The following is a 26152-nucleotide window of genomic DNA, read 5'->3' as shown; positions in this document are numbered from 1 at the left end:
TGGAGACGCCAGGTTCTTAACCCACTGAGCGAGGCCAGGGATCGAACCTTCGTCCTCGTGGATCCTAGTCAGATTCGTTTCCACTGCGCCACAACGGCAACTTCCACAGATTGTTTTAAACTCTTCTTGAACCTGTAACTTTGGACTATAAAATGTCTTGGTTGGGTTTCTGCAGATTTATTAGTTTAATATACAATAGGCTACAATAGGTAGTTTCTTTCATTTGGTCTAAAACTACTGCTGAAATTTTTGTAAATCAGTTTTCTCTTCACCCACTCTTCCCCCACCCCCACCGGGGGTAGGGACCACTTTGATTTCAGTTGTGTTTCCCTCTGATGCGTGGTGGGCATGGATAGGTTGATGAGCGCCATACCAGAATCCTGATTTACTTATTAAAAATGACTTTTGTGGTTTGGAAAAGTGTCCAGTGGGAAAATCACTTGGTCTCCCCATTCATGTAATAAATATTGACTGAGCACCAGCTGGATTCCAGGCTGTTTTTCCCGCAGTGACTGTTTTAGCTCTGTGTCTTAGCAGCTGCAAAAATAGATGAAATGCAGAACCAGACTCTCTTCTTGTGGCCTCATGGGATGGGACGTGACCCTGGCCACTCGGGGGCTGTGGGGAGTGCTGTAGCAGGTTCTTAAAGCAAAGCTCAGTACCCGAGGCAGGTAAACGAGTGGGTTTTAAACAAGGGGGATTCGAGGTGGAGGCGTAATGGATCTGGAGGCACAGAGCAGGCTGGGTGGATTTGCTGGTGAATGAGCTGGTCATTGAAGCAGTAATGGGGATGGATCAGCACACGCTGTTGGGTCAGTGGCCTTTGATGTGCCTGCCCAAGAAGTGGCAACCTAGTCAGCCTGTCCTGGGACCGACCCGGTGAAGGGCTAAGTGAGGAGCCGGCACTACCTGGTTACCAGGCACCCCATGTTGGCACTGCCTCAGCCAGTGTATACCTGGGGCTGTGCCAAGGGGAGCAGTCTCAGCAGGGGGATGTCCGAGCTGCATCTCAGGGGGACCCGAAGGGGTCCCCAAGCTCCTGTGTTGGGGGCTGCATTTCCCTGCCGGGTGTTCGCATCTCCCTTGGAGCCCCTCCCCTACCCCCCATGCTGAGGTTAAGGAGCCAGGTCTTTGGCGCTCCCTGGCTTTGGCCCTGCCTGCTTTGGGGAGGGGTGCGGGGTGCAGGTGGTGGAGACCATGGAAGGAGTGTGGCAGCAAAGGCTTTCCTTTTCCACGGGAATGAACTGACCCACGTATGGTCATATTATCGGCACTCATTTCTTGCCTAGGTACTGGAACTTTGTTGTATACTGTTGTCAGAAGCTGACTGGTGTTTACTGGGGATGGAGGACGTGAACAGTTTCCTATGCTGTGCTGAAGATTGTTTATCTTTTGAAAAGCTACTTGAAGCCTTTTTCAGGAGGGAAGCCTTACTGGTGGCAGGACATGGGTATTCTAGGGGGGAGGATGGTGCTTAGGTGACGATATTTACTAGTTGGGGAGAGTGAAGGAGACCTGGATTTTACGCTGTGTCAATTGCTCTGGGAACACCCAGATTAAATGTCAGCATAGGCATCATGTTCTTTTTTTAAGCTTTATTGAATATAATTGACACATTGTAAGATACTTAAAATGCACATTGAAGTGATTTGATACACGTATACATTGTGAAAGGCTCCCCCATCTAGTTAAGTACCACCTGCCACCTCCCATATTTATCCTTTTTTTAATCAGAAAAGTTATGTTCTGCTCTCTTAACAAATTTGAATTATGTAATGTTGTTATCAGCCGTAGTCAGCATGTTTTACATTAGATCCTCTGACCCTGTTCATCTTAGAGCTGAAATCTTTTTACCAGCTTCCCTATCTCCTCTACCCCTCAGCTCTTGGCAGCCACTTTTCTACTCTTTTTTGGTCTTTTTAGGGCCGTATCTGCAGCATATGGAGGTTTCCAGGCTATGGGTCAAATCGGAGCTGCAGCTGCTGGTCTATCCCACAGTCACAGCAACATAGGATCTGAGCCGTGTCTTCAACCTATACCACAGCTCACAGCAACACCGGATCCTTAACCCACTGAGCGAGGCCGGGGATCGAACCTGCGTCCTCATGGATGCTACTTAGATTCATTTCCACTGTGCCACAACGGGAAGTCTGACTCTTTTTTTTTAAATTCCACATGTAAATGCGGTGTGTCTCTGTCCAGTTTATCTCACTTAGCATGATGCCCTCAAAGTCTATCCATGTTGCTGCAAATGGTAAAATTTCCTTCTCTTTCATGATTGAACAGTATTTGTGTGTGTGTGTGTGTGTGTGTGTGTGTGTGTGTGTGTGTGTATACACCTGTATATCACATCTCTATCCATTCATCTACCGAAGACACTTTTAGGTTGTTTCCATATCTTGGCTATTGTCAATGATGCTGCTATGAACATGGGGTGCAGATAACTCTTCAATCTCCCGTTTTCATTTCCTTTGGATAGATACTGAAAAGTCAGATTATTGGATCACATGGTCGTTCTTTTTTTAAGTTTTTGAGGAACATCCGCACTGTTTGCCATAGTGGCTGCACCAATTTATATTCTCACTAACAGTGTACAAGGGTTTCCTTTTCTCCACACCCTCATCGCACACTGTTGTCTCAGAATGGCTGACAGATGTGAGGTGATGTCTCGGGGTGGTTTTGATTGTCATTCCTCTGATGATTAGTGATGTTGAGCATCTTTTCATGTGTCTGCTGGCCATCTCTGTGTCTCTCTTCTTTGGAAGAAGGTCTATTCAGGTTCTCTGTCCATTTCTAAAAACAGAATTACCATATGAACCAGCAATCCCACTTACAGGCATATATCTAGACAAAATTTTTCTTGAAAAAGATACATGCACCCGTATGTTCAATGAAGCACTATTCACAATAGCCAAGGAAACAACCTAAATGTCCATCAACAGATGAATGGATTATGAAGATGTGGTGTATATACTCAATGGAATACTACTCAGCCATAAAAAAGAACAAAATAATGCCATTCGCAGTAACATAGATGAAACTAAAGACTCTAAGTGAAGTCAGTCAGAAAGAGAAAGGCAAATACTATATGATCACTTATATCTGGAATCTAAAAATGGCATAAATAAACCTTTCCACAGATAAGAAACTCGTGGGCTTGGAGAACAGACTTGTGGTTGCCAAGAGGGAGGGGGAGGGAGTGGGATGGACTGGGGATCTGGGGTTAATAGATGCAAACTATTGCCTTTGGAGCGGATAAGCAGTGAGATCCTGCTGTATAGCACTGGGAACTCTATCTAGTCATTTGTGATGGAACATGATGGAGGATAATGTGAGAAAAAGAATGTGTATATATGTGTGACTGGGTCACTTTGCTGTACAGTAGAAAATTGACATCTTTTCATGTATCTGTATGTGTCTTCTTTGGAAGGTCTATTCAGGTTCTCTGTCGTCCATTTTTAAAATCTGATTTTGTTTTTGCTGTTAACACCGTATGAGTTCTTTATTTATTTTAGATATTAACCTCTTGTCAGGTATATGATATACAAATATTTGCTCCAATTCTTTAGTTTCAGTTTGCCTTTTCACACTGGTGATGGTTTCCTTTGCTGCGCAGAAGCTTTTTAATTTGATGTAGTCCCACTTGTTTATTTTTGGGTTTGTTGCCTCTGCTTTTGTAGTCATATCCCCCCCCCAAAAAAAAATCATCATGAGCTTAACTGCTATGTTTTTTTCCTAGGGATTTTATCTTTTAGATCTTGTGTTGAAATCTTTAATCCATTAAGACCTGATTTTTGTGTATGGTGTACGAGATCCAATTTCATTCTTTTGCATGTGGCTACCCAGTTTTCCCAACACCATTTATTGAACGAACTGACCTGCCTCATTGTGTATTCGTAATTTTTTTTATTGTAAATTAAGTCACGATATAAGTATGGGTTTATTTGTGTTTTTTTTGTTTGTTTGTTTGTTTGTTTGTTTGTTTTCTGATCCATGGGTCTGTTTTTATGCCAATACCATTCTATTTTGATCATTATACTTTTGTGCTATACAATTGACCCTTGAACAACTTGAGTTTGAACTACGAGGGTCTACTTAGCCTTGGATTTTTTTCAGTAGAAAATGCTACAGGGCTACATTATCCATGGCTGGTTGACTCCATGGATATGGAACTGTGGATACAGGGGGCCAACTGTAAGTTATAAGTGGATTTTTTACTTCAGTGAGAGGCAGTGCCCATAACCTGTATTGTTCAAGAGTCAGCTGTAGTTTGAATCAGTGTGTGATACCTCCAGCTTTGTTCATCTTTCCCAAGATTGCTTTGACTACTCAGGGCTCTTTTGGGGTTCCATACAAATTTTGCCATAGTATGTCCTATTTCTGAGAGAAATGCTTTGGAATTTTGACAGGGATTGCATTGCCTCTGTATATTACTTTGGGTAGAGCAGACATTTTAATAATGTTAATTCTTCCAATACATGAGTATGGAAAAAAATCTTTCTATTTATTTGTGTTTTCTGCAATTTCTTTAGCTAGCATCTTACAGTTTTCGGTATGCAGGTCTTTCACCCCATTGGTTAAATTTATTTTAAGGTATTTTGTTCTTTTGATACAGTCATAAATGGGATTGTTTTTCTTAATTTCTCTTCCTGATAGTTAATTTTAGTGTATATGTACAACTTATTTTTGTGTGTTTATTTTTGTATTTTTCAACTTCACTGAATGTTTGTTCTCATAGGGTTTTGCAGAGTCTTTAGGTTTTTGTATGCATAATATGTCATCTTCAAATAGAGATAGTTTTACTTCTTTCTTTCTGACTTGGATCCCTTTTATTTCTTTTTCTTGTCTGACTGCAGTGGCTGGGGCTTCCAATACTATGTTGAATAAAAGTGAAGAGAGTGGGCATCCTTATCTTGTTCCTGATCTTGGAGGAAATGCTTTCAGTGTTTCACCTTTGTTGTGATAGTCACCATGGGCTTGTTATATGTGGCCTTTATTATGTTGAGGTCTGTTTCCTCTATACCCAGTTTGTTGAGAGTTTTTTTTTGTTTGTTTAATTTTTGTTGAGCTATAGCTGATGTGGGCTTTTATGATGAAAGAATATTGAATTTTGTCAAATGCTTTTTGTGCATTTGAGATATCTTGTTTTTCATTGTGTTAATGTGCTCTATCACAGATTGATTTGCAGGTATTGAACCATCCTTTTATCCCTGGGTTAAATCCTGCTTGAGCATAGTGTATGATGTTTTAAGGTGCTGTTATAAGACTGGGGGGTGGGGAGGGTGCACTGCACTCATAGCATGTGGAAGTTCCCAGGCCAGAGATCAAATCTGAGCCATAGCAGTGACAACTTCAAGTCTTTAACTTCTAGGCCACCAGGAAACTCCTGTTGATAATTTTTTGCATCTATTTCATCAGGGTTATTTGGCTGTAATTTTCTTGTGGTACTTTTCTTGTCTGGTTTTGGTGTCAGGGTAATGCTGACCTCTTCAAATGAATTTAGAAGTATTCTCTCCTCTATTTTGGAAGAGTTCAAAAAGGATTGGTATTAAGTCTTCTTTAATTGTTTGGTAGAATTCACCAGTGAAGCTATCTGGTCCTGGATTTTGTTTGCTGGGGGGTTTTTGATTATTGCGTCAACCCGCCAACTAATAATTGGTATGTTCAGATTTTTTATTTCTTCATTATTCAGTGTTGATAGGTTTTATGTTTCTACGAATTTATCCACTTCTGGGATGTCCAATTGTTGGTGTATAATTGTTTATAATAGTCTCTTATGATCCTTTTTATGTCTGTGGTAGCAGATGTAATATCTCCTCTTTTTTTCCTTCTGATTTTGAGTTCTTTTTTTCTTATGAATCTAGCTAAAAGTTTATTTTCTTTATCTTTTGAAAAAAAAACAACCTTAATTTTCCTTCTGATTCTGTTTAAGTTCTCTTTTTTTCTTATGACTCTAACTAAAAGTTTATTTTCTTTAGCTTTTGGGAAAAAAAAAAACCTCTTTTCTATTATCTTTTTAGTGTCTATTTCTTTTATTTCTATTCTTCCTTCTACTAACTTTGGGCTTCATTTGTTCTTTTTCTAGTTCTTTGAAGTGTAAAGTTAGGTTGTTTATTTGAGATCTTAGTTTTTTTTTCTTTTTTCTTTTTTTGTCCAAGTAGTGGCCTTTATTGTGTGAGTGCATCTTTAAAAATTTTTTTTTATTAAAGAATAGTTGATTTACAGTGATTTCTGCTATACAACAAAGTGACCCAGTCATACATATATATACATTCTTTTACTCATATTATCTTCTATCATGTTCTATCACAAGAGATTGGGTATAGTTCCCTGTGCTCTACAGTAGGATCTCAGTACTTTTTTTTTTTCTTGATGTGGTTTTTTAATCACTCTAAACTTACCTCTTAGAACTGCTTTTAATGCATCCCCTGAGTTTTGATCGATTGTATTTCCATTCTCATTTGTCTGAAGATTTTTTAAATTAAAGTATAACTGATTTATAGTTTTATATTGGTTTCAAGTATACAACTTAGTGATTCAATATACTCCATTTAAAATTACTGCGGAATAATGAGTGTATTTCCCTGTGCTGTACAATATATACATCCTTGTTGCTTATACATAGTGGTTTGTATCTCTTTATGTCTCAAGATATTTTTTGATTTCTTCTTTAATCTATTGGTTGTTCAATAACATGCTATTTAATTTCCATATATTTGTGAATTCTCTAGTTTTCTTCTTGTAATTGGTTTCTAGTTTTTATACCATTGTGATAGGAAAAGATTCTTGATGTGATTTTAGTCTTCTTAAATTTATTAGGACTGTTTGTGGCCTAACATATGATATATCCTGGAGAATGTTCATGTGCACTTGAGAAAAATATGTATTCTGCTTCTGTTGGATGGAATGTTTTGTCAATGTCTGTTAAGTCCATCTGGTCTAGTGTGTAGTTTAAGTACAAATTTCCTTATTGATCTTCTGTCTGGATGATCTATCCATTGTTCAAAGTGGTATAGTGAAGTCCCCTACTGTTATTGTATTGCTGTCTCTTTCTCCCTTTAGATCTGTTCATATTTGCTTTATATATTTAGGTGCTCCTATGTTGTGTGCATAAACATTTACAAATAGTATTTCCAGTTGTTAGGTTGTTATCATTGTATAATTGACTCATTTATCAGTACATAATCACTTCCTTTGTCCCCCAAAGTGAAGCGAGTCTCTTGTAAGCAGCATATAGATGGATCTGGTTTTTTTATTCATTTGGCCACTCCGTGTCTTTTGATTGAAGAATTTAGTCTGTTTACATTTAAAGTGGTTATTGGTAGGTATGTACATCCTTTTTAAAAATTGTTTTCTTGCTGTTTTGTATTCTTCTGTTCCTTTTTTCATCTTTTTGTCTCTTTCTTTGAGATTTTTTGAGCTTCTGGAATGGTGTACCCCCTGCTGTTTTCCTTATGAGATTGTAGAACTGAATTCATACCTTTGCAGTCATTTCTCTGCTGGTCTCTGAATTATAGCTCATTGTTTACAAAGGAATTTGTGTATAAATGCTCTGCAAGATCAGGTGATGTGGGAGTTAATGCTGTGGAGCGGTGGGATCAACGTGTCTCTGCAGGTTCCATCCCTGGCCCCACACAGTGGGCTAAGGATCCAGTGTTGCCACAGCTGCAACATAGTTAGCTGATCCCTAGTCCAGGAACTCCACATGCCATGGGGCAGCCAAAAAAGAAAAAAAAAAAAAATCAGGTGATGTGGGTATGTACACCATCACCCCCCCCCCCATTTTATAAAAGATGAAAAAGAGCCAAGAGGTGTTGCTTTACTTTCCTTGATGGCCCTGCAGACGGTGACCTGTGACTCGGGCTGCATCTTGGCTGTGGTGTGCTGCCTGTGCATGCACTGTCCTGCCCTCAGAGTCCCTGGACCAGGCCTGTGGGTGATGAGATGCGAGAGAAGGATACTGAGAAACAGGCCACACTGGCCACGCAGAGCTTTAAATAGAGTGTCTCTGCACTTGAGGTTGCAGAGAGCTCAAGTGTTTTTCTTGGCCTCTTCCTCCGGGAGAGCAAAACACATCCTGCTGAGTATGTGTGTGTGCTTGGGGGGGCGGGGGTGGGGTGCAGGCTTTTCAAAAGCACACTAGACCTTGAGCAGGTGAATCTCCCGGTGGTGATGGCTGTGTTGGTTACCTCGTTTGTGGGCGATGATAACAAGGCTGTTTGCTTACGTCTAAACTTATCCAGTTGGACACATTTAATGGCACAACGCCTGGCCTGGTAAGTGCACCTCAGTGAAGCAAAAGAATGCTGAACCACCATGGCAGGTTGTGAAGTCCTTTACAGACCCACCCACAAGCACCTGCCAACCTGGAGGTGTGTGTGTGGAAACTGCAGTAAGCAGCTTATTGTTCCAGGACCATTGCCGACAACTGGTGGCTCCAGGCACCCCGCCTTCTCCTGTCACTGGCCCGTCTCAGTTCAGAGAGTAGAAGAGCATCTTGAGGAGTTCTTGTCTGGCGCAGCAGAGATGACTCTGACTAGCATCCATGTGGGTGCTAGTCAGATCCCTGGCCTTGCTCAGTGGGTTAAGGATCCAGCATTGCTGTGAGCTGTGGTGTAGGTTGCAGATGCAGCTCGGATCTGGGGTTGCTGTGGCTGTGGTGCAGGCTGGCAGCTGTAGCTCCAATTAGACCCTTAGCCTGGGAACCTCCATGTACCATGGGTGTGGCCCTAAAAAGACAGAGAGTGTGTAGCCTTAAAAAGAGAGAGAAAGAAAGAGAGAAAGAGAGAGAGGAAGAAAAAAAGAAAGAAAGAAAGAAAGAAAGGGAGGGAGGAAGAGGGAGAGAGAAGGAAGGAAGGAAGAAAAAAGCAGCTTGAGTTTTAGGTTACCAAGCTTGTCAGAATCAACTCTCTGGTTGGCTTTTACTTTAATGCTACAAGTGTGTTCTTTGGGAACCGTACTGTTCCCAGATGCTGCAGTGGTTATAAGACAGTTTGAATAAATCATACCATGAAAGATCAGTTTAATGGAGGCATTTTTTGGTGCCGTGTGGACAAACAGGATAGTGACAGACACACTTCTGAACAGAGGCCGGTACCCCCTCCATGCTTGTTGAGGGGGGAATGTGACTAGCAGCTGACTCTGCCTTTTGCTCTGAAATGACATCTGCCCCCTGAGCCTCTCCGAGTTGAACTTGACCCACAGTCACATGGCACGTCCATTGGTGGGATTTGTGGAGGCATCCCCCCGGCACCTGTGGTGGGCAGGCGGCAGTCAGGCAGACCCTCGCCGATGGTGGGGACAAAGAATGCTTCGTCCACAGGTGGGTATTGCCATAGAAAGCTGCTTTCTCTTTTGGTGCCCCCAGAACTTAGGGACTGCAGGGGATCTGAGACCCCTTCCCCTAGCTGGACCGCTCTGGTGGAGGGTTCGGGGACTTGCAGCCTAGGCTCTTAAGCTGGTTCTTGCCGGGGATTTTGTTGTGCTTTTGAAGGGCCAGAGGGACAGCCATGCCCAGATCAGAAGAGCTGGGAAAACCCTGATCCCAGGAGTCTGGGCCGGGATGTCTTCCCTGGCAGCAGCCTGGGTCTGGCGGAGGCTTCTTTTGTGGGAGAAGCTGGACCACCACGTCTTCTAGCCCAAAGCACACATCAAAGACAGTTTTGCAAAATCTTGGTCATCTCTTTCCAGTGGTTAGTTAGATCCCAAGCCTCATCAGCCTGTGCTCAGAACAGCAGTGTGTGGAGGAAGCGTTGTGCCCCCAGGTGGCAGGACTGGCTGCCCAATTAGGTGAGAAGCTCTAGGCCTCGGTCTCGTGATAGGGATTTGGAGAGGCCAGGTGAGTGCGAGATCCATGACCTGAGCACCTGGGTGCATCTGTTTCTTCTCCCCCTTTGGTTCGCTTACTCAGCCACTGTTCCCTTGGTCCTGTCCCATCACTCAAGTTCCTGGCCCCTCTGTAACCAGCATAAGCAGGGCTGCCCTGGGCGCGGCTGTGCAGGGCCAGACCCTTGGTCTCCATCTGCCTTGGATGAGGCTGGGAGCTGCTGTCCTGAGCTGTCACCGTCCCATTTACAAGGGGACCCTCCTCGTCTTCCCTGGCAGTGCTGCCATTTTCCTGTTTCAGCAAAGAGGAGGATTCCCACTGCCTCACAGACCCCCTCCTCCCGACGTGCCCACCATCAGCTGGGCCATGGCTGTCCATCAAGTGAGGATGGCCTCAGACTGTGGTCTCTGATCATGAATGCAAGGGGGCTTTTCCCGTGTTGATTCATCACCTGGGCTGTCCTTCTGGGCAGTGACTGCATCTTCCCTTACTTTCCATTGGCTTGTGGGTCTGTGTCCTTGAATTGTAAGACTCTCCGTATATTCCAGGTACCAGTCTTTGGTCATGAAATGTACTGATTTCTTGACAAGTGTATTTCATCACATTTTGATCTATGGGGATGGATAATTCCCATTTGAGACTTCAGACTTTGAACTAGAGCAGTCTTTTACTCTGCCAGCAATGCTTTCCTATAAAAAGGAATCTTATACCCTTTAGCTGAAAGGGCTATATATAGCTTATATTGTTCATTGTCCAGCAACCTATTTTTAAATTGAGAGGCTAATAAAGATAAATACAGAGTTCTCATTGTGGCTCAGTAGGTTAAGAACCCGACTAGTATCCCTTGAGGATGCAGGTTCGATCCCTGGCCTTGCTCAGTGGGTTAAGGATCCGGCGTTGCCATGAGCTATGGTGTAGGTTGCAGATGCTGCTTGGATCCCGAGTTGCTGTGGCTGTGGCTAGCGGCCGCCGTTCCGATTCAACCCCTAGCCTGGGAATTTCCCTATGCTGCAGGTGCTGCAGTAAAGAAAAGAAAAGAAAAGAAAAAGATAAATACAAAGTTTTTAAATGATGGAATTTTATAACATTACTTGAATTACTTTTACCAGGTATATAATCTAGTCTGAGATGGTTCCTTCTCATTAGTTTAATGAGCTTTGCTAATCTCTCCTTTTCTGTGGCTGCTCTCATCAGCCACCAGAAAAAGTTAGATGCTCTCTTTATTATTGACCCATATTTCATGAATATTTATGTATATTCCATGTACTTTCCCCCTTTTACTTGAAGTAGCTGAATGACATAAATTTTAAATTTTTAATTGGAATTCTTCCATAGCTCCCATCAAGAGTAAAGAGGCTCCCTAAAAAAAAAATAAAAAATAAAAATAAAAAATAAAGGAGTTCCTGTCATGGCACATTGGAAACGAATCCGACTAGGAACCATGAGGTTACAGGTTCAATCCCTGGCCTCACTCAGTGGGTTAAGGATCTGGTGTTGCTGTGGCTGTGGTGCAGGTCATCAGCTACAGCTCCAATTAGACCCCTAGCCTGGGAACCTCCAGGCAAAAAAAAGAAGAGAGTAAAGAGCCCCTATCATGTAAGACAACACTGAGGGTATCAAAAGGTGACATTGTCCTAAATGATGTATCTTTTTTTTTTTTTTTTTTTTTTTTTGCTTTTTAGGGCTGTACTTGCAGCATATGGAGGTTCCCAGGCTAGGGGTTGAATCGGAGCTGCAGCTGCCTGCCTACACTACAGCCACAGCAACACAGGATCTGAGCTGTGTCTGCGATCTGCACCACAGCTCATGGCAACGCTGGATCCTTAACCCACTGAACTAGGCCAGGGATCAAACCCGCATCCTCATAGATGCTGTTTGGGCTCGTTTCCACTGAACCACAACAGGAACTCCCAAATGAAGTTGCTTAAATTTGAATCCAACCGCAAACAGGACTTGAGCACAGGGTGCAGTGGACTGTCTCAGTGTCTTGTATCCACATGGGGGTTCTGGTGGCCGAGGCCATCACAGCCACTGGCAAGGAGCATCCGCTGCGAGTGCTTGCTGGCACCTGGGCTCAGGCCCTTCCCAGTGCTGGGTGTGCAAGGAGACAGAGTCCTCACCTGCCAGGAATCCATTCAAATATGTGTGAAGTCCCTCCCGGTGAGTGCCAGAGAAGAGAGAAAGCCGAGTGAGGATCTGGCAGGGCTGGCGGGGCTGGGTGGGGACTTGGGATTCATCAAAAGTGGGGTGTAGATGCGGGCAGGAGAGAGGGGCAAGGCGGCCTTGGAGCAGTGGCCTGAACACCGTCACAGAGACCAGAAGCCAGAGCCAGCCTGGGGTTTTGAGGGTGTAGGGGGTGTGAGCTTGCAGTGAGAGCCGGCTTCAGCTAAGGCTTCCAGCTGTGTGCTTGTGTGCCAGGGAGCCATGAGGACGGTTGAATGGAGGAGGCACTCCAAGCCCTGTTTTACAGGCATCACAGGCAGCTGCTGGGGAGATAGGCTGGGAGCGTAGAGACAGACCAGGAGGGAGGAAAAGCCACGTCCTCCCTCCCTTGAGGTGCTGGCCCAGAGCAGGGCGGTGGTCTGATTTGGCCCGTGGGCAGCTGGGTGTGGGTCGTCTGATGTCACGAACTCAGAGGGGACACCAGGGGTCAGGGAGGATTTGTAGCTGTTTGATGAGTTTTTGTTTGGTTTTGGATCAGCAGAGATGCTGAAGGGCTCTGTTTGGATGTGTCTGGAGCACAGTAGGATGTCCACGTGGAGTGTCCCATAGTTGAGGTGGGGGGCAGCATCTGGGAGCAGCCGGTAGGGAGACGGTGCTTAGAGCCAGGAGGGGGGCTGGACTTGTCCAGGGCTGGAGTGTGGAGGGGCAGCCCCAGACAGCCTGGCTGCTGCATCTCTGGGTCCAAAACAAGAGAAGCCAGTGAGAGATGAGGAAGGAAGCAGAGCAGGGCTATGTGACCCCAGGAAGCTGAGTGAAGGGTGACTCCCGGGAGAGCTGACAGAACAGGGTCAGCTGTCATCAGGCAGGGAAGGTGTCCCACAAAGAGGGGGACACTCAGGACACAGTGGTGAGCTGGAGCTTCTCCTGATGCCGGAAGGTCAGGATGTGTTCACACGTGTGCACACAAACACACACACGCTCTCACACACATACCCTCACACACACAGATACCCTAACACACACACACATACATTACACACACATACACACTGTACACACACACACAACACACATATATGTGCTCACACACACATACGTGCACACACACACAGTACACACACATACAACACACACACACGTGCACACACAATGACGGGGTGTGTCAGAGGAACACAGGAGCCAACTAAAAGAGCTCCCAGTAGCCAAAGTTAGAGCAATTTGAACAGCAGAATAAGATTTGCTTGTAGCCCAAAGTGGAAAATACCTGTAAATTTATACTAATATAACTAAATGACTGAATACATCCCCAAACGGGGGCGGGGGGACAGGGAGAGACAGACCTCCCAGGGAGAGTTCCAGAGAATTGCCATAGATCCTCTCCCTCGAGGAGGTGGGGCACCAAACACCCCCCCCTTTTTTTTCCCCCAAAGCACAGTGTGGAAAAGGAGAAGGAGGACTTCATAGGGAGAAATGGGACAGACAAGACCTGGGCCAAGTGACGGGTCTGCACCAGCAGGACAAGGCAGTGACTGTGGGCTTCATCCCTGTGGTCCCCTCGCCAGAGCCCCACTGTCACGGGGGAAGGACATCAGACGGATCCCAAGGGAGGGACATGGCACAGAATACCTGGCAGGAACGCCTCCAACGAGAAAGGTCATCAGAACAAGGAAAGCCTGTGGAACCAAGACGAGCCTCTGGAGGCCTGAGGATTCGATGCAAGGTGGGGCCCTGGACAGGATCCTGTGGCGGAAAAGGGCATTAGGGAAAAGTTAAGGACGCCTGAATACAGCATGGACTCCCGAGCACGTATTGATATTGGCTTATTAATTGTAACCATGGTATCATAGTAATAATGTAAGACAATAATAGGGAAACTAATGAAAACAGTTGTAAAAAATAAAATTATTTCTAAAAAACTGGGTACAGATGCTAGAAATCTCGATGTCCTCTTCTGTTCTCTTAATAAATGGTAGGGAAGATTTCCTTTAAAAGTGGTACATTCGGGGAATTCCAGTTAATGAACCCGACTAGCATCCATGAGGACGTGGGCCTTGCTCAGTGAGTTAAGGATCTGGTGTTGCTGTGAACTGTGGTGTAGGTCGCAGACCCAGCTTGGATCTGGTGTTGCTTTGGCTGTGGTGTAGGCCAGCAACTGTAGCTCCAATTTGACCCCTAGCCTGGGAACCTCCTTATGCCGAGAGTGTGGTCCTAAAAAGACAAAAGACTGGGGGAAAAAAAAAAAAGTGGTTTCCTGGGGATTAGTGTTAGATTTGTGTTTCCCAGAAGCATCTGTAGAGGTGTCTGTGTGGTGATTACCCCAGAGCAGCCCACGTCCCCTCTCAGGTCCAGGGTTCCTGTGCTGCCCTGGGCCAGGCTGTATGCTGAGCATCATAGGTGAGGGTCCCTGTCCCCAGGGTGAGGTTTGAGGGGCTTTTTATAATTTCCTTTCTCATTAAATAGGAGAATCTAAAACAATGTCTAGGGATGTGGGTGTAAATCATACACATTTGAAGAACTAAAATGATTTGGCAGCTTCGTCATATTGGATCACTACGATCCGAGATCATGGGGGGTGTTTTTTAAATCACTCTACTTGTATGTTTCAGGATAAGAATGAATAATAAGGTGCTCAGGAAAAAGGTCAGATATCCATCAGTGTAGTCGAATTCATTAGCCAGAGCTAAGGAAGCTCATGACATTTATATTTTGATGTGTTTATGAAATAGATGTCTCAGTTATGAAAGTTACAGCTAAGTTTATGGTGTGGGAAAAAAATAGCAAGGCTTTATAAACCCCTAAACATGATGGCATGTGACTGTTTGTCTGCCTTGGTAGCAGTGGTGCACTGTCTGAAAATACTTTACACTCTGGGCGTTCTAGAGAAGGGTCATGTTTGATTTTCAAAGATGGGTCGTTTTCTTTTTTAAATTTCAGCTCTGTTGAAGTATCATTGACAAATGAAACTGTGAAACAGTTAAAGCGTCCCTGGTGGTGGTTGGATAGACATAAACTCTAGGAAAGGATTCCCCTGTCACATTAATTAGCACATTTTTCTTTTTTCCTTTTTTTTTTTCTTTTTAGGGCTGCACCTGTGGCATATGGGGGTTCCCAGGCTAGGGGTTGAATCAGAGCTGCAGCTGCCAACCTCCACCACAGCTCACAGCAATTCAGGATCCCAGCCATATCTGTGACCTACATCACAGCTCAAAGCAACGCCAGATCCTTAACCCACAGAGTGAGGCCAGGGATCAAACCCACATCCTCATAGATCCTAGTCGGGCTCATTACTGCTGAGCCACAACGGGCACTCCATGATTAGCACATCTGCTATCTCATATATTTCTATATTTCTATATATATATGAGAACATTTCTACTGTCTTAGCAAAGTTCTGTCATACACACAGTATTATCTACTGTAGTCACGTGACTTACCTTAGCTCCTCAGACCTCATTCATCTTGGGCTGAAAGCTTCTATTTTACCCCTTTACCATCCTCTTCCTGTTTCCTCTGCCTCCAGCCCCTGGCAACCACTCTTCTACTGTCTGTAAATTTGCCTTTGGGGGAAGCATTTTTTCCATGGATGGTATTTTCCCCATCACTGCACCGCTGTAATGTCTTCCAGGCTGGCATACGGCAGTGTTGCTTCGAAGTCCAATACAGTTTTATGGACTTTCATTTATTTTACAATTAATACTATATACTACAACTGGCTTATTAAATTGACAGCGATTCTCCAAAATGAGGGTCCACGGCCATTATTTACTGTTCACAGCCATTTTCCCAGTGTGATGAATGTCAGAGACAACCACAAGGAAACTGAAAATGCTTAGCAAAAGTTGGCAGAACGAGCACTCCGTGGCCTGAGCAGTAAATTTTGTGTAAATAAATAGTATGTCCCAGATTCTACCTGAAAAGACAGCACCCCCAGTCTTATCTCTTTAGAATTTCCTAGGCGCTAATGCATCATATTGACTTGTGGTCTGGTCATTGGAATAATGCATTGGTTTTGTCTAGGCATGTCACGTAGTAAAATGAGTTGCTGAGTGATTAGCTCTTGAAAACTGGTTGATAAACACACATTTTAGGTATTTTTCTTATGTTGCTTAATCTGGAGGGAGGGACTGATCCTAGCAGTCAGGATGAATTAATAGTAAATACTTTAAAAAGGTGGGGAGAGGAGGTGCAGCAGAAACACTAGATTTATCATAAAATATAAAATTTTGTCTTTATTGAAAAGTACCATGCACTAACAGATCCTGCTTAAGACCCAGTAAAAAGAAAGTTCACTTAGAAAATTATGTGTACTTCACACCCAATAAAACATCTGCTATCAAAAAACCAGAGAAACAAGAGTTCCCACTGTGGCACAAAGGGATTGGTGGCATCTTGGGAGTGCTGGGATGCTGGTTTGATCCCTGCCCCGGCACAGTGGCTTAAGGGTCTGGTGTTAAGCCACAGCTGTGGCTTAGGTAGCAACTGTGGCTTGGATCTGATCCCTGGCCAGGGAACTCCATATGCCACAGGGCAGCCAAAACAGAAAAAACAAAAACAAAAAAACCCAGTCTTGATGAGGATGTGGAGAAATCAGAACCTTATGTACTGTTGGGGGGAATGTAAAAGGGTCTCTGGAGATCAGCATAGAGATTTCCTCAAAAACTCAGACCTAGAACTATGGTCCAGTGAGACCTGCCACTCAGTGTCACATGGAGGTAGGTAGAGTGGTGATGTCTAACATTTATCCAGCACTAACCAGGTAGACCAGTATCTGGTCTCTTTTCATCCTCACATCTGCAAGCAGCAAGGTCAGAAGTTAAGTGACTTGCCCCAGGGTCGACTGTCTGGTGGGACCTGAGCCTGGATCTCCATCCATCCTTGACTTTCTCCAACCAATGAAATGCATTCCCAGGAATGGCTCCCATGGTCGCCCACAGAGGAAACTGTCACAGACTCCCAGATGGAGACTTTACAGCTCATAGGCTCCAATATCCAGCAAAATTAGAAAACATCATAAAAAAAATTCTTCTCCAAAGTAACCCATGGAGTCAAGGTCACTGGAGTCTTAATGACTCAAAAGCCCTCTGCCCTGTACTGTCCAGCCATGCCCAGCAGGTGCAGCTGCAGGGAAGTGGCCGTCTGCCCAGGGGACAGCAGTACAGACAGGCCGGCCCCACACACATACCCGGAGGGCGGGTCAGGAGGAACTCAGCTCTTGGACCCTGTGTTTTGAAATCGGAAAACTTTTACCTTTCAACTCAGCCTAGCCTTCTTCTGCGCCTCCTCAAATAAAATATTAGAACAGCAGCACACCTTCCACATCACACCTGGAAGATCGGGAGCACCTGCTGTGCCCCCAGGTGTTTTCACTGATGACCAGTTTATCAAAATGAAACTGACATTCTGTTCTTGTTAATGGGCATCTGCCTGGGGATCACTCTTTTTTAGCTATGCTGCAAAATGCTGCTACTCAGGACACTACCAGGTCGGAGAGCGTATTAGGGAGAGCTCAGGCTTTGGGATGGGACAGTTCCAGTGGGTTTGGGATGGGGCGGTGCCAATGCGTTTGGGTTCTGGCTCATGTTCTTTCTAGCCTGTGGATTTGGATGAGCCCGTTTCATCATTCATTAAACCTATCTTCGGATCATCTCTATTTCAGAGGGTAGTTGTAGACCCCTGATGAGCTGACACTGAGGAAACAGCACCTTGAACATGAGGGGACTGTTAGCGACTCATCCTGTGACAGTCTACCCATCACCGCTCAGGTGCGGCACTGGGAAAAGGCATTTTAGCCTGCTCAGTTGTTTGTTTTCTCTCCCGCTCAGAGTGTATTTTTGTGCCTTAGGGAAGTGGTAAGACCTTGACTTTTGTCACTCTCAGCTTAATTAACTTGCTGAGCGTTGGAACAGCCACCAGATCCCATGTTGTGTCCTCCTTAAAGTTGAAGTATATTAGCTGTAATTAGTGATCCTGCTTGTAAAAAGCCACCAACTGGCCTTTCTGTTCCCCTCAGGATACCACAGGTTTCCTGCCAACTCCTGTCAAATTAGTTGGCATCTGGCAAGTCTTTTATCTCCAACACAACTTGAAACTTTCATAAGGAATTTATAAGGTATTGTAACAGCTTCTGAGACCGTTTCTTTGACGAGGTCTCCTTAATGCAAATGTGCTATTTTAAAGTATTTATAAATACAACCCAAGGGAGGAAAACATTGTGATAAATAAACATAGACAGTGTTGCTTTTTCGGACTGACCTTGGCATAATTACTGCATTGGTTTTCTGCTGGAGCAACTTGCCACAGACTTAGTGGCTTAAAAACAGCCCAAGTGTATCCTCATCCATTACTGGAGGTGGGAGGGTACAGACATCTTTGGGGGAGCGGGCTGCTATTCTACTGCTTCTACTGAAAACCTCTATTTGCTTGAGTTTCCATAATCATTGGTTGACTGCATTGAAGGCATGAGATATGACAAAACTCCTTGAACCTATATCGAAATAGATTGTATTATTGGAGTAATTTAGATTGTATGTTGAAAATCAAGGTAAGGATTTCTTTTCATATAGTCATTTTCTTTTCCTACCTGGCTACTTTATAAAATCAGTTATTTGCTCATAGGTAAATATTTTGCTATATTTCTATATTCTCGTGTACACACAGGTGTTTTTTTTCTGAAATTCCCAGAGGTAAAATGTTATACCTATTTTGTCTGTCTGTCTGTTTGAATTGAATTCAATAAATCATATCCCATCCATGTAAGGTTTACATTACTCAGTGGGACTGGCAGTTTCTTTTTTTTTTTTTTTTTGACTTTTTGTCTTTTTGGGTCCGCACCTGCGGCATAGGGAGGTTCCCAGGCTACGGGTCCAATTGGAGCTGTAGCCACCAGCCTATGGCACAGCCACAGCAACTCAGGATCCGAGTCGCGTCTACAACCTACACCACAGCTCATGGCAATGCCGGATTTGGATCTTCAAACCACCGAGTGAGGCCAGGGATCGAACCTGTGCCCTCATAGATGTTAGTCAGATTCGTTTCCACTGAGCCACAACAGGAACTCAGAGACTGGCAGTTTCTTAAAGCTGCATGACCCTGGTCATCTCTGAGGTTGGCTGGATCGGTCAGTCCCTAGAAAGATGACCAACTGAGTCGGGTGTATATTACCCTCCGAGTTATCAGTTTGTCTCATTGCGCTTCCCATTAAACTGGTGGCTGAAGCCTCAGCAGCCACTATCAGCGCAGCACAGGGCCTCCCACTGGTGACCAGGTGAAGAGGTAATGCAGGTGCCCTTAGGGAAGGAAAACTGTAGGTCATATACAAATGACCTCTGGGGAAGGGACCCCAGACAGTGACACTTAGATGGGGAGGGAAGAGAGGAGTCTCCTGGGAGGTGCCCCTGTGCCTAGGGCCTAAGTCACAAGAAAGCAGAAGCTGGGATGGCTCAGTCTCTAGGGAACCCTGGTGCCCCAGAAGAGTGTCTGCAGATCCTGACTGGTGGAAGGAAGGGGTCACCAGAATGGGTCCACCTTCCAGTCACCAGGTTTCTGCAGCACACAGAGGGCGTTCATTCTGACCGTGGGTCCTGTTCTTCGTCTCCGGGTGGACAGGATGCTCAGATCTTTTCACACAAGGACCCAGGTGAGGCGCTCTTCCTACCCCACGTGAGAGAAGGGCATCCGGGCTGAGCTTCACGGCCACACCTGAATGACATGAACCCTCACCCTCTGAAACACCATGCTGTCGGCCTGAGCATCCAGAATGCCTCGTGAGGCGAGGCGAGTATTGCTTCCCATTTTACGGAATAAGCTGCAGGCCTGGGTGGATGCACAAAGGGCTCCACTAAGCGTAGCATCCCAGACTCTCGACTCAGGTTTTCTGTTTGCAGTTATTATCAAATGGTTCATCTTGATCCCTGCGACCTCTTTGGAAGTATCTGTGAGCATTTGGGGGGTGGGGGTGGGAGGTTTTTGGCTACCATAAGAGTATGTAACACAGCAAGAAACCAGCAAGATGCAGTTAACAGGATCCTTTTTAGAAAGAGAGTCCCAGACTAGGATTGTGATTATTTTAGGAGTTGGTGAAAACTGCTGGGCCAAGAAAGTTTTAATAGCTAGTCTAGTAGGGTGGGTTTTTTTTGTTTGTTTGTTTGTTTGTTTGTTTGTTTGTTTAAATCTTCTACCTGAGACTTGAAAAAGCAGTTTGGCACCTTAAGTTTTCCGAGAATTTCTTTTATTTATTTATCTTATTTTTTGCTTTTTAGGGCTGTACCTGCAGTATATGGAAGTTCCTAGGCTAGGGGTCGAATCGGAGCTGTAGTCACCACAGCCACAGCACTGTGGGATCCGAGCCACGTCTGCAACCTACACCACAGCTCACAGCAATGCCGGATCCTTAACCCGCTGAATGAGGCCAGGGATCGAACCCATGTCCTCATGGATGCTAGTTGGATTCATTAACCACTGAGCCACAGTGGGAACTCCTGAGAATTTCTTTTGTTCAGTATAACATGGGGTTCTTGCTAAGCTCTATTCTAGACAGGTCACAAGGCATTAGAAATGAGCTGGTATAAAATATCAGATTTGTGGCTTTTCTTTCTGTTGGCTGGGTGATAACTAGCTTAGTTAACGAAGGCAAAAATTAGATTTTCTTGAACTGCCCAAGCTGGAGGGATAAACACGCATTATGCTTTGGATCTGACCTCTATGATTCTACCTTATCTATTGATAATAATCCCATTTCTGACTTAAAACCTCAGTAGTCAGGTAGAATGTACTTTTTCAGAACTTCTTCTTTTACGGTTTTTCCATGTTAGGAGTAAGTCCCTCTGTATGATTTCCTTAATTGTGGAATAAACCTGATTCAGCTCCAGGCTGTTCCTATTGTAATCGGTCCTAAACCCACAGCAAATTACTCTTCCATGGGAGTTCCCATTGTGGCTCAGGGAAGCAAATCTGACTGGTATCCATGAGGACGCAGGTTCAATCCCTGCCCTTGATCAGTGGGTCGGGGATCCGGCATTGCCATGAGCTGTGGTGTAGGTCACAGATGCAGCTCGGATCCTGCATTGCTGTGGCTGTAGCATAGGCCTGTGACTACAGCTCTGATTTGATGCCTAGTCTGGGAACCTCCCTATGCCACAGGTGCGGCCCTAAAAAGACAAAAAGAAAAAAAAAAATTCTTCCATGAACGAAACTGCTTCTGCTGGGCTCCTGGGACAGGTTCCCAGGCCTCAGGTGGCACTGGCCTCTCACCCACCCGCGACTCCCTCCAGGAAGGTGTCTGGTGACCCAGGGGAGGCGGAATGAGGTCTTGGCAGGGGGTGGGCCCTACTGTGCCTGCGCACTGATTGTCATGGGAGCAGGAGAAGAAGCATGTGGAGTTTTATTCTAAGGGGCTGTCTGGAGTCACCTACTGCTCATCCTCTTGCTTAGCCCCTGGTCCCTGCTCCATCCTGTCCATCTCTGGGCCCCAGGCCGGCCTCCCCCACCCCCATCCCCTAGCAGTGCCCTGTCTGACCCTCAGCCGGCACCCACTAGGTCGTGTAGCCATCTGCCCTTGTCCCTGTCCACGAGGCTCTGCTCCCCTGGTCCATGGGCGGCCGAGAAGGACCCTTCACTCAGGATGCTGTGCGGTCCAATCAGCCCCATGGGCAGCTCCTCACAGGAGCAGTGTGCGCCGCAGGGCCCCTGGGGGTTGAGTTTCTGAGGCCAAAGTTCTCAGGCTTGATTGACCTTAGACTGCCTTCGCCTGGTTACGCCCATGGGGCTGCTGTTGATTGGCCGACACGCCAAAGCGCCGAAGTGAGCAAGGTGGTGATTGGTGTACTTGAGTGGAGTGAGGATTGCCATTGGCTGGCCTCCTGCAGCATGAGGGAGAGCGTCTTGTCCGCAACCATCACTGGGTGGGGTGGTTGTGACCTTGGGAACTGTGATCACTGGGTGAGGTGACTGTTGACCTGGGGACTGATCACTGGGTGAGGTGACTCGACCTGGGGACTGTGATCACTGGGTGAGGTAGCTGTTGATGTGGGGACTGATCACTGGTGAGGTGGCTGTTGACCTGGGAACTGATCACTGGTTGAGGTGGTTGTTGATTGGATGGCCTCCTGAAGCTTTTTTATTGTTGGGAAGCTGTCATAAGTCAGCTACAGCAGATGTGAAGCCTGTCGCTTTGGGCAGGAAACAGCCAGTCATGTTTTAGTTGCTTGGAAACTTAAATTTCTTTTGTCCCAGAATCACAGATGCTGGATGGAATAAGCCTGTCCAAGGATAGACCCCACATCAGTTCTCACCCCCTGCCCGCCCCCGGAAGTGAGCCTGTGAGCACAGTGCTGGGCTCCTGGCTCTGTTGTTGAGCAAGTCACTGAATCTCTGATCCTCTATCTCCCGAAAGCTCCACCTCCCCGCAAGGCAGGTGTTTGGAGACGGAATGATTGCCCCTTGTGCACCCGAGTGTCCTCCCCAAGACTGAGCAGTCACCTTCCTATGTCTGTGCCCTGGACCCAGGAAGAGCACCTGTGAGGGGGTCTGTCACCATCACTGGGGGCCCATGAGACTCTTGGATGCTCATGCCGCACTCCTGGAGGGTCCACTATGATTGATTGAGGGTACAGCTTGGCACTGCAGTTTCTAGGCTCTCATACGATGTTCAGAAAGTTTATAAATTGCTTTGATTTGTCTTAGGGGTGGGCTGTTCTTGTTAAAAACTCTTTTAAAAATTGCCTAATTAAGTGGGTTAAGGATCCGACGTTGCCGTGAGGTGCGGTGTGGGTCAAAGATGTGACTCGGATACCACATTGCTGTGGCTGTGGTGTAGGCCGGGGCTACAGCTCGGATTAGACCCCTAGCCTGGGAACCTCCATATGCCGGGGGAACAGCTCAAGAAAAGGCAAAAAGACAAAAAAAATTAAAAAAAAAAAAAAGTGGGGATTTCCCGTCGTGGCTCAGTGGTTAACAAACCTGACTAGCATCCATGAGGACTTGGGTTTGATTCCTGGACTCGCTCAGTGGGTTAAGGATCTGGTGTTGCCATGAGCTGTGGTGTAGGTTGCAGACACAGCTGGGATCCTGCATTGCTGTGGCTATGGTGTAGGCTGGCAGCTGCAGCTCCGATTTGACCCCTAGCCTGGTGCTGCAGGTGCAGCCCTAAAAAGACAAAAGACAAAAAGAAAAGAGAAGAAACAGTGTGGCATTCAGACAAACTCTTGTGTGAGCCCCATTGCTATGACTTCCCAGCCCCTCCCTTTGTATTGAAAACAGAGAAAGGACCTTCCTGACTTTCAGAAATCTGACCTGACAGTAAGGTCAGTATAGAATATGGTGTGGACTTGAGATTTGCTGAAAGTGGGTAACATTATTGCCTACAGTTTGGAAATGAGCTTTGTATAAACACTCTCTTCTTGGATATTGTGTATGTTCTGCATAAGGTTTATTAAACATCTCCTTCCCAAAAGGTTTCCTATCTCTAAATTTGGAGGTTAATTCATGAAAGAGGAGAACATGCATTATTTATAAGTGTCTTTAGCATCAGGTAGGAAGTGTCATGTTATTTAAAAATGGGAATTCATGCTTCACAGAGTCAGTGCGCTGGTCCCCGCTGTCATCCTGAAGTCATCCTGTAAATAATGAGAGTGCCTCTCTGTCAGAAAAGGAGAGGGTTGGAGTCAGGAGTCTTTCCATTATTCATTTCTTCCTCATTTTGAGTAAACTTCCAGTCATTTAAAAGACAGAATGTTGAATTTTTCTGCCTGAAAAATACTGGTCCAGCTTCTACCTGAGAAGTAGGGAGTTGCTGAAACTAGCTTATAACTGTACTCATTTTAGTTATTCAGATATGCCTGAGCCATTTATTAATAATAGATAATTCCATAGTTAACTAAGTATGCTCTATACTCTGTTTTTTGTTTTAAAGATAATTGAATTTTGGCATGATTTTACAATACTTTTATTCCCAGTATTCCACGTTTTATGGGTCTTGACAAGTGTGTCGTGACACATACTCACTCTTATAGTATCCTTTGGAGTTGTTTCGTTTCACTGCTCTAAAAATGCCTGCACTCCATCTCATCATTGCTTTCTCCCCTTTCCCGGCCACCACTGGTCTTTGTAACATCTCCGTAGTTTTGCCATTTCCAGAATGTCACATCATTGGAATTATTAAAGAAAAAATGACACTCATTAAAGACCAGTCCAGCAGACTTTACTAGGGGGAGTACAATAAGGGGTTTTCTCAGTTGGGGGGGGGAGAGTTTGGGCTCCATTCCACATACAGGAGGGGAAGTGAGACTTTATAGCTGGGCAGCAGGTTGGGCAGCAGGTGCATGCACAACCACTACGAGGAACCAGCAGAGCTAAGGGGGGTTCTGGCTACATGGACCTCACAGGATCCCTCCTGAAAGCAGCCCGGGATGATCAGACACCACTTGGGCAAGGGTGGAGGCACCTGGCTGAACTAGCTTAGCAGGATTCTTGCTAAAAGTGGGCACTGCAAAGACAGACTCAAGTACCGAACTCGTTTGGGAAGAGAAATCAGAAGAGCCTGACTACCATTTGATCTAATAGCAGAGTCTTTGTGCCAGTCATACAGTCTGTGCCTTTTCAGATTGGCTTCTCTCACTTGACCATAAGCACTGGAAGTTTTTCCATGTCTTTTTGTGGCTTGACAGCTCATTTCTTTTCAATCACTGAATAATAGTCCATTTTCTGGATGTACCACAGTTTGTTTCTCCATTCATCTACCAAAGGACATCTTGATGGCTTCCAAATTTTGGCAATTGCGAGTGAAGCTACAATAAACGTCTGTGTTTCAGGTTCCAGGAATGCTTTTTTACTTAAGGAAGAAGGTACAAAGATAGCCTTCCCAGGTATCCCGGACTCAGTTTTCCTTAGTGCTAACATCTTAGGTGTTTAGGGACCTTCGTCAAAACAGTCAGGGGTAAAATTAGTCAGTGGCACTGTTGGCTAGACTTATCTGGATTTTACCAGTGTTTATATTTCAGGATGCAATCCAAGATACCACATTGTAGTTTGGGTGTGTCATGTCCATTAAATATGTCCATAAAATTAAGCATATCCTTAGATAGTAGGCATCAAGAGATCAGCCAGAAGGATCTGGTGTTCCTTCATCCTGTAAGCAGGTTTCCTTTTCGTATGGTTGTCTAGAACTCTTGGAAGGTTTTTTTTGGTTGCCGCTTGTTTTTGTCAGAGCATGCAGAATTCCTAGTGTGCAAACTTAAGATTTGTTTCACGAGGCTGCCGTTTCTAAACCAAGTATTCCCATGTGTTGAAGGAAGGTCGCTGAAGGTTATTTGGAGACCCAGGCAACATTCAGTGGCCAAGTTTTTACTAAAAGCTGTCAGGGCATCATCTTCCAAGTGGGGACAAAGGATGAAGCTTTTGGCTTGGTCTCTAATGAGCCTCTCGCCTGTTTTGCTGACAGAAGGACTCCATGAAAGATGACAGAAGAAGTCATCGTGATAGCCAAGTGGGACTACACGGCCCAGCAGGACCAGGAGCTGGACATCAAGAAGAACGAGCGCCTGTGGCTGCTGGACGACTCCAAGACATGGTGGCGGGTGCGGAACGCGGCCAACAGGACGGGCTATGTGCCTTCCAACTACGTGGAGCGGAAGAACAGCCTCAAGAAGGGCTCCCTCGTGAGGAACCTCAAGGACACACTGGGTGAGTGTCCTTTCTCGGGATGCAGGGAGGAGGGGTCATCGTTTTAGTTGGTGTAGGAGAGGAAAAAAAAAAAAAAAGGATGTTTTAAGTATTAACATCTTTCTTCGTGTCTTTTTCTGAAATTCTGGAAATGGGGAGAGATCCAGCGGAGAAATCCACTGTGTCGTTTCTTGGAGATTCTAGAATCTGGAGTTCCATGTGAGCGGACCCTTCTGTGTCCGGGGCCCCTGCTCATTTCTGTCTCCTGGCATCCACTTTCTGGAGGGTCCCGGGATGGAATTGCCATCCCCTAGGGATGTCCACAGCTCCACCTGTGTCATTCCACCAGAGCTTTTCCATCTCACAGAATCCTGCACCTGTGGCTTTTGTGCATAGAGAAGCAGACAGCGAAAAGCGCTTTGAACCAGGTGAACTTTTCCCCTCTTTTAAATTGGTGGCATTTCACACTGCAGCCCTGGGCAGTGCCAGCTAAGTGGGGACAGGAGT

General features: G+C 45.4%; 1 protein-coding gene across 6 annotated transcripts in view; it reads left to right on the top strand.

Annotated features, from left to right (window-relative positions):
- The window catches only part of NCK2 (NCK adaptor protein 2), a 134895-nt gene that overhangs the window by 64260 nt on the left and 44483 nt on the right, over positions 1 to 26152 (top strand). For 3 of the 6 annotated variants that reach the window (XM_021085579.2, XM_021085576.2, XM_085015362.1), the window contains one exon: positions 25425 to 25666. In XM_021085579.2, coding sequence (XP_020941238.1) covers positions 25441 to 25666 — 226 coding nt within the window. In that variant the 5' untranslated portion in view covers positions 25425 to 25440. Of the gene's footprint in view, positions 1 to 25424; positions 25667 to 26152 lie in introns of those variants that run through there. The other 3 variants (XM_085015363.1, XM_021085592.2, NM_001137631.1) reach the window with 2 other exon arrangements.

This window comes from Sus scrofa, chromosome 3 (genome assembly GCF_054392235.1).
Source record: "Sus scrofa isolate SSC_HxYL_T2T_F1_AM1 chromosome 3, Sscrofa_HxYL_maternal_Yorkshire_Landrace_v2.0, whole genome shotgun sequence".
Taxonomy (NCBI): Eukaryota; Metazoa; Chordata; class Mammalia; order Artiodactyla; family Suidae; genus Sus; species Sus scrofa.
Note: the sequence above shows the minus strand (reverse complement) of the source record. Positions and strands in the feature narration are given on the sequence as shown.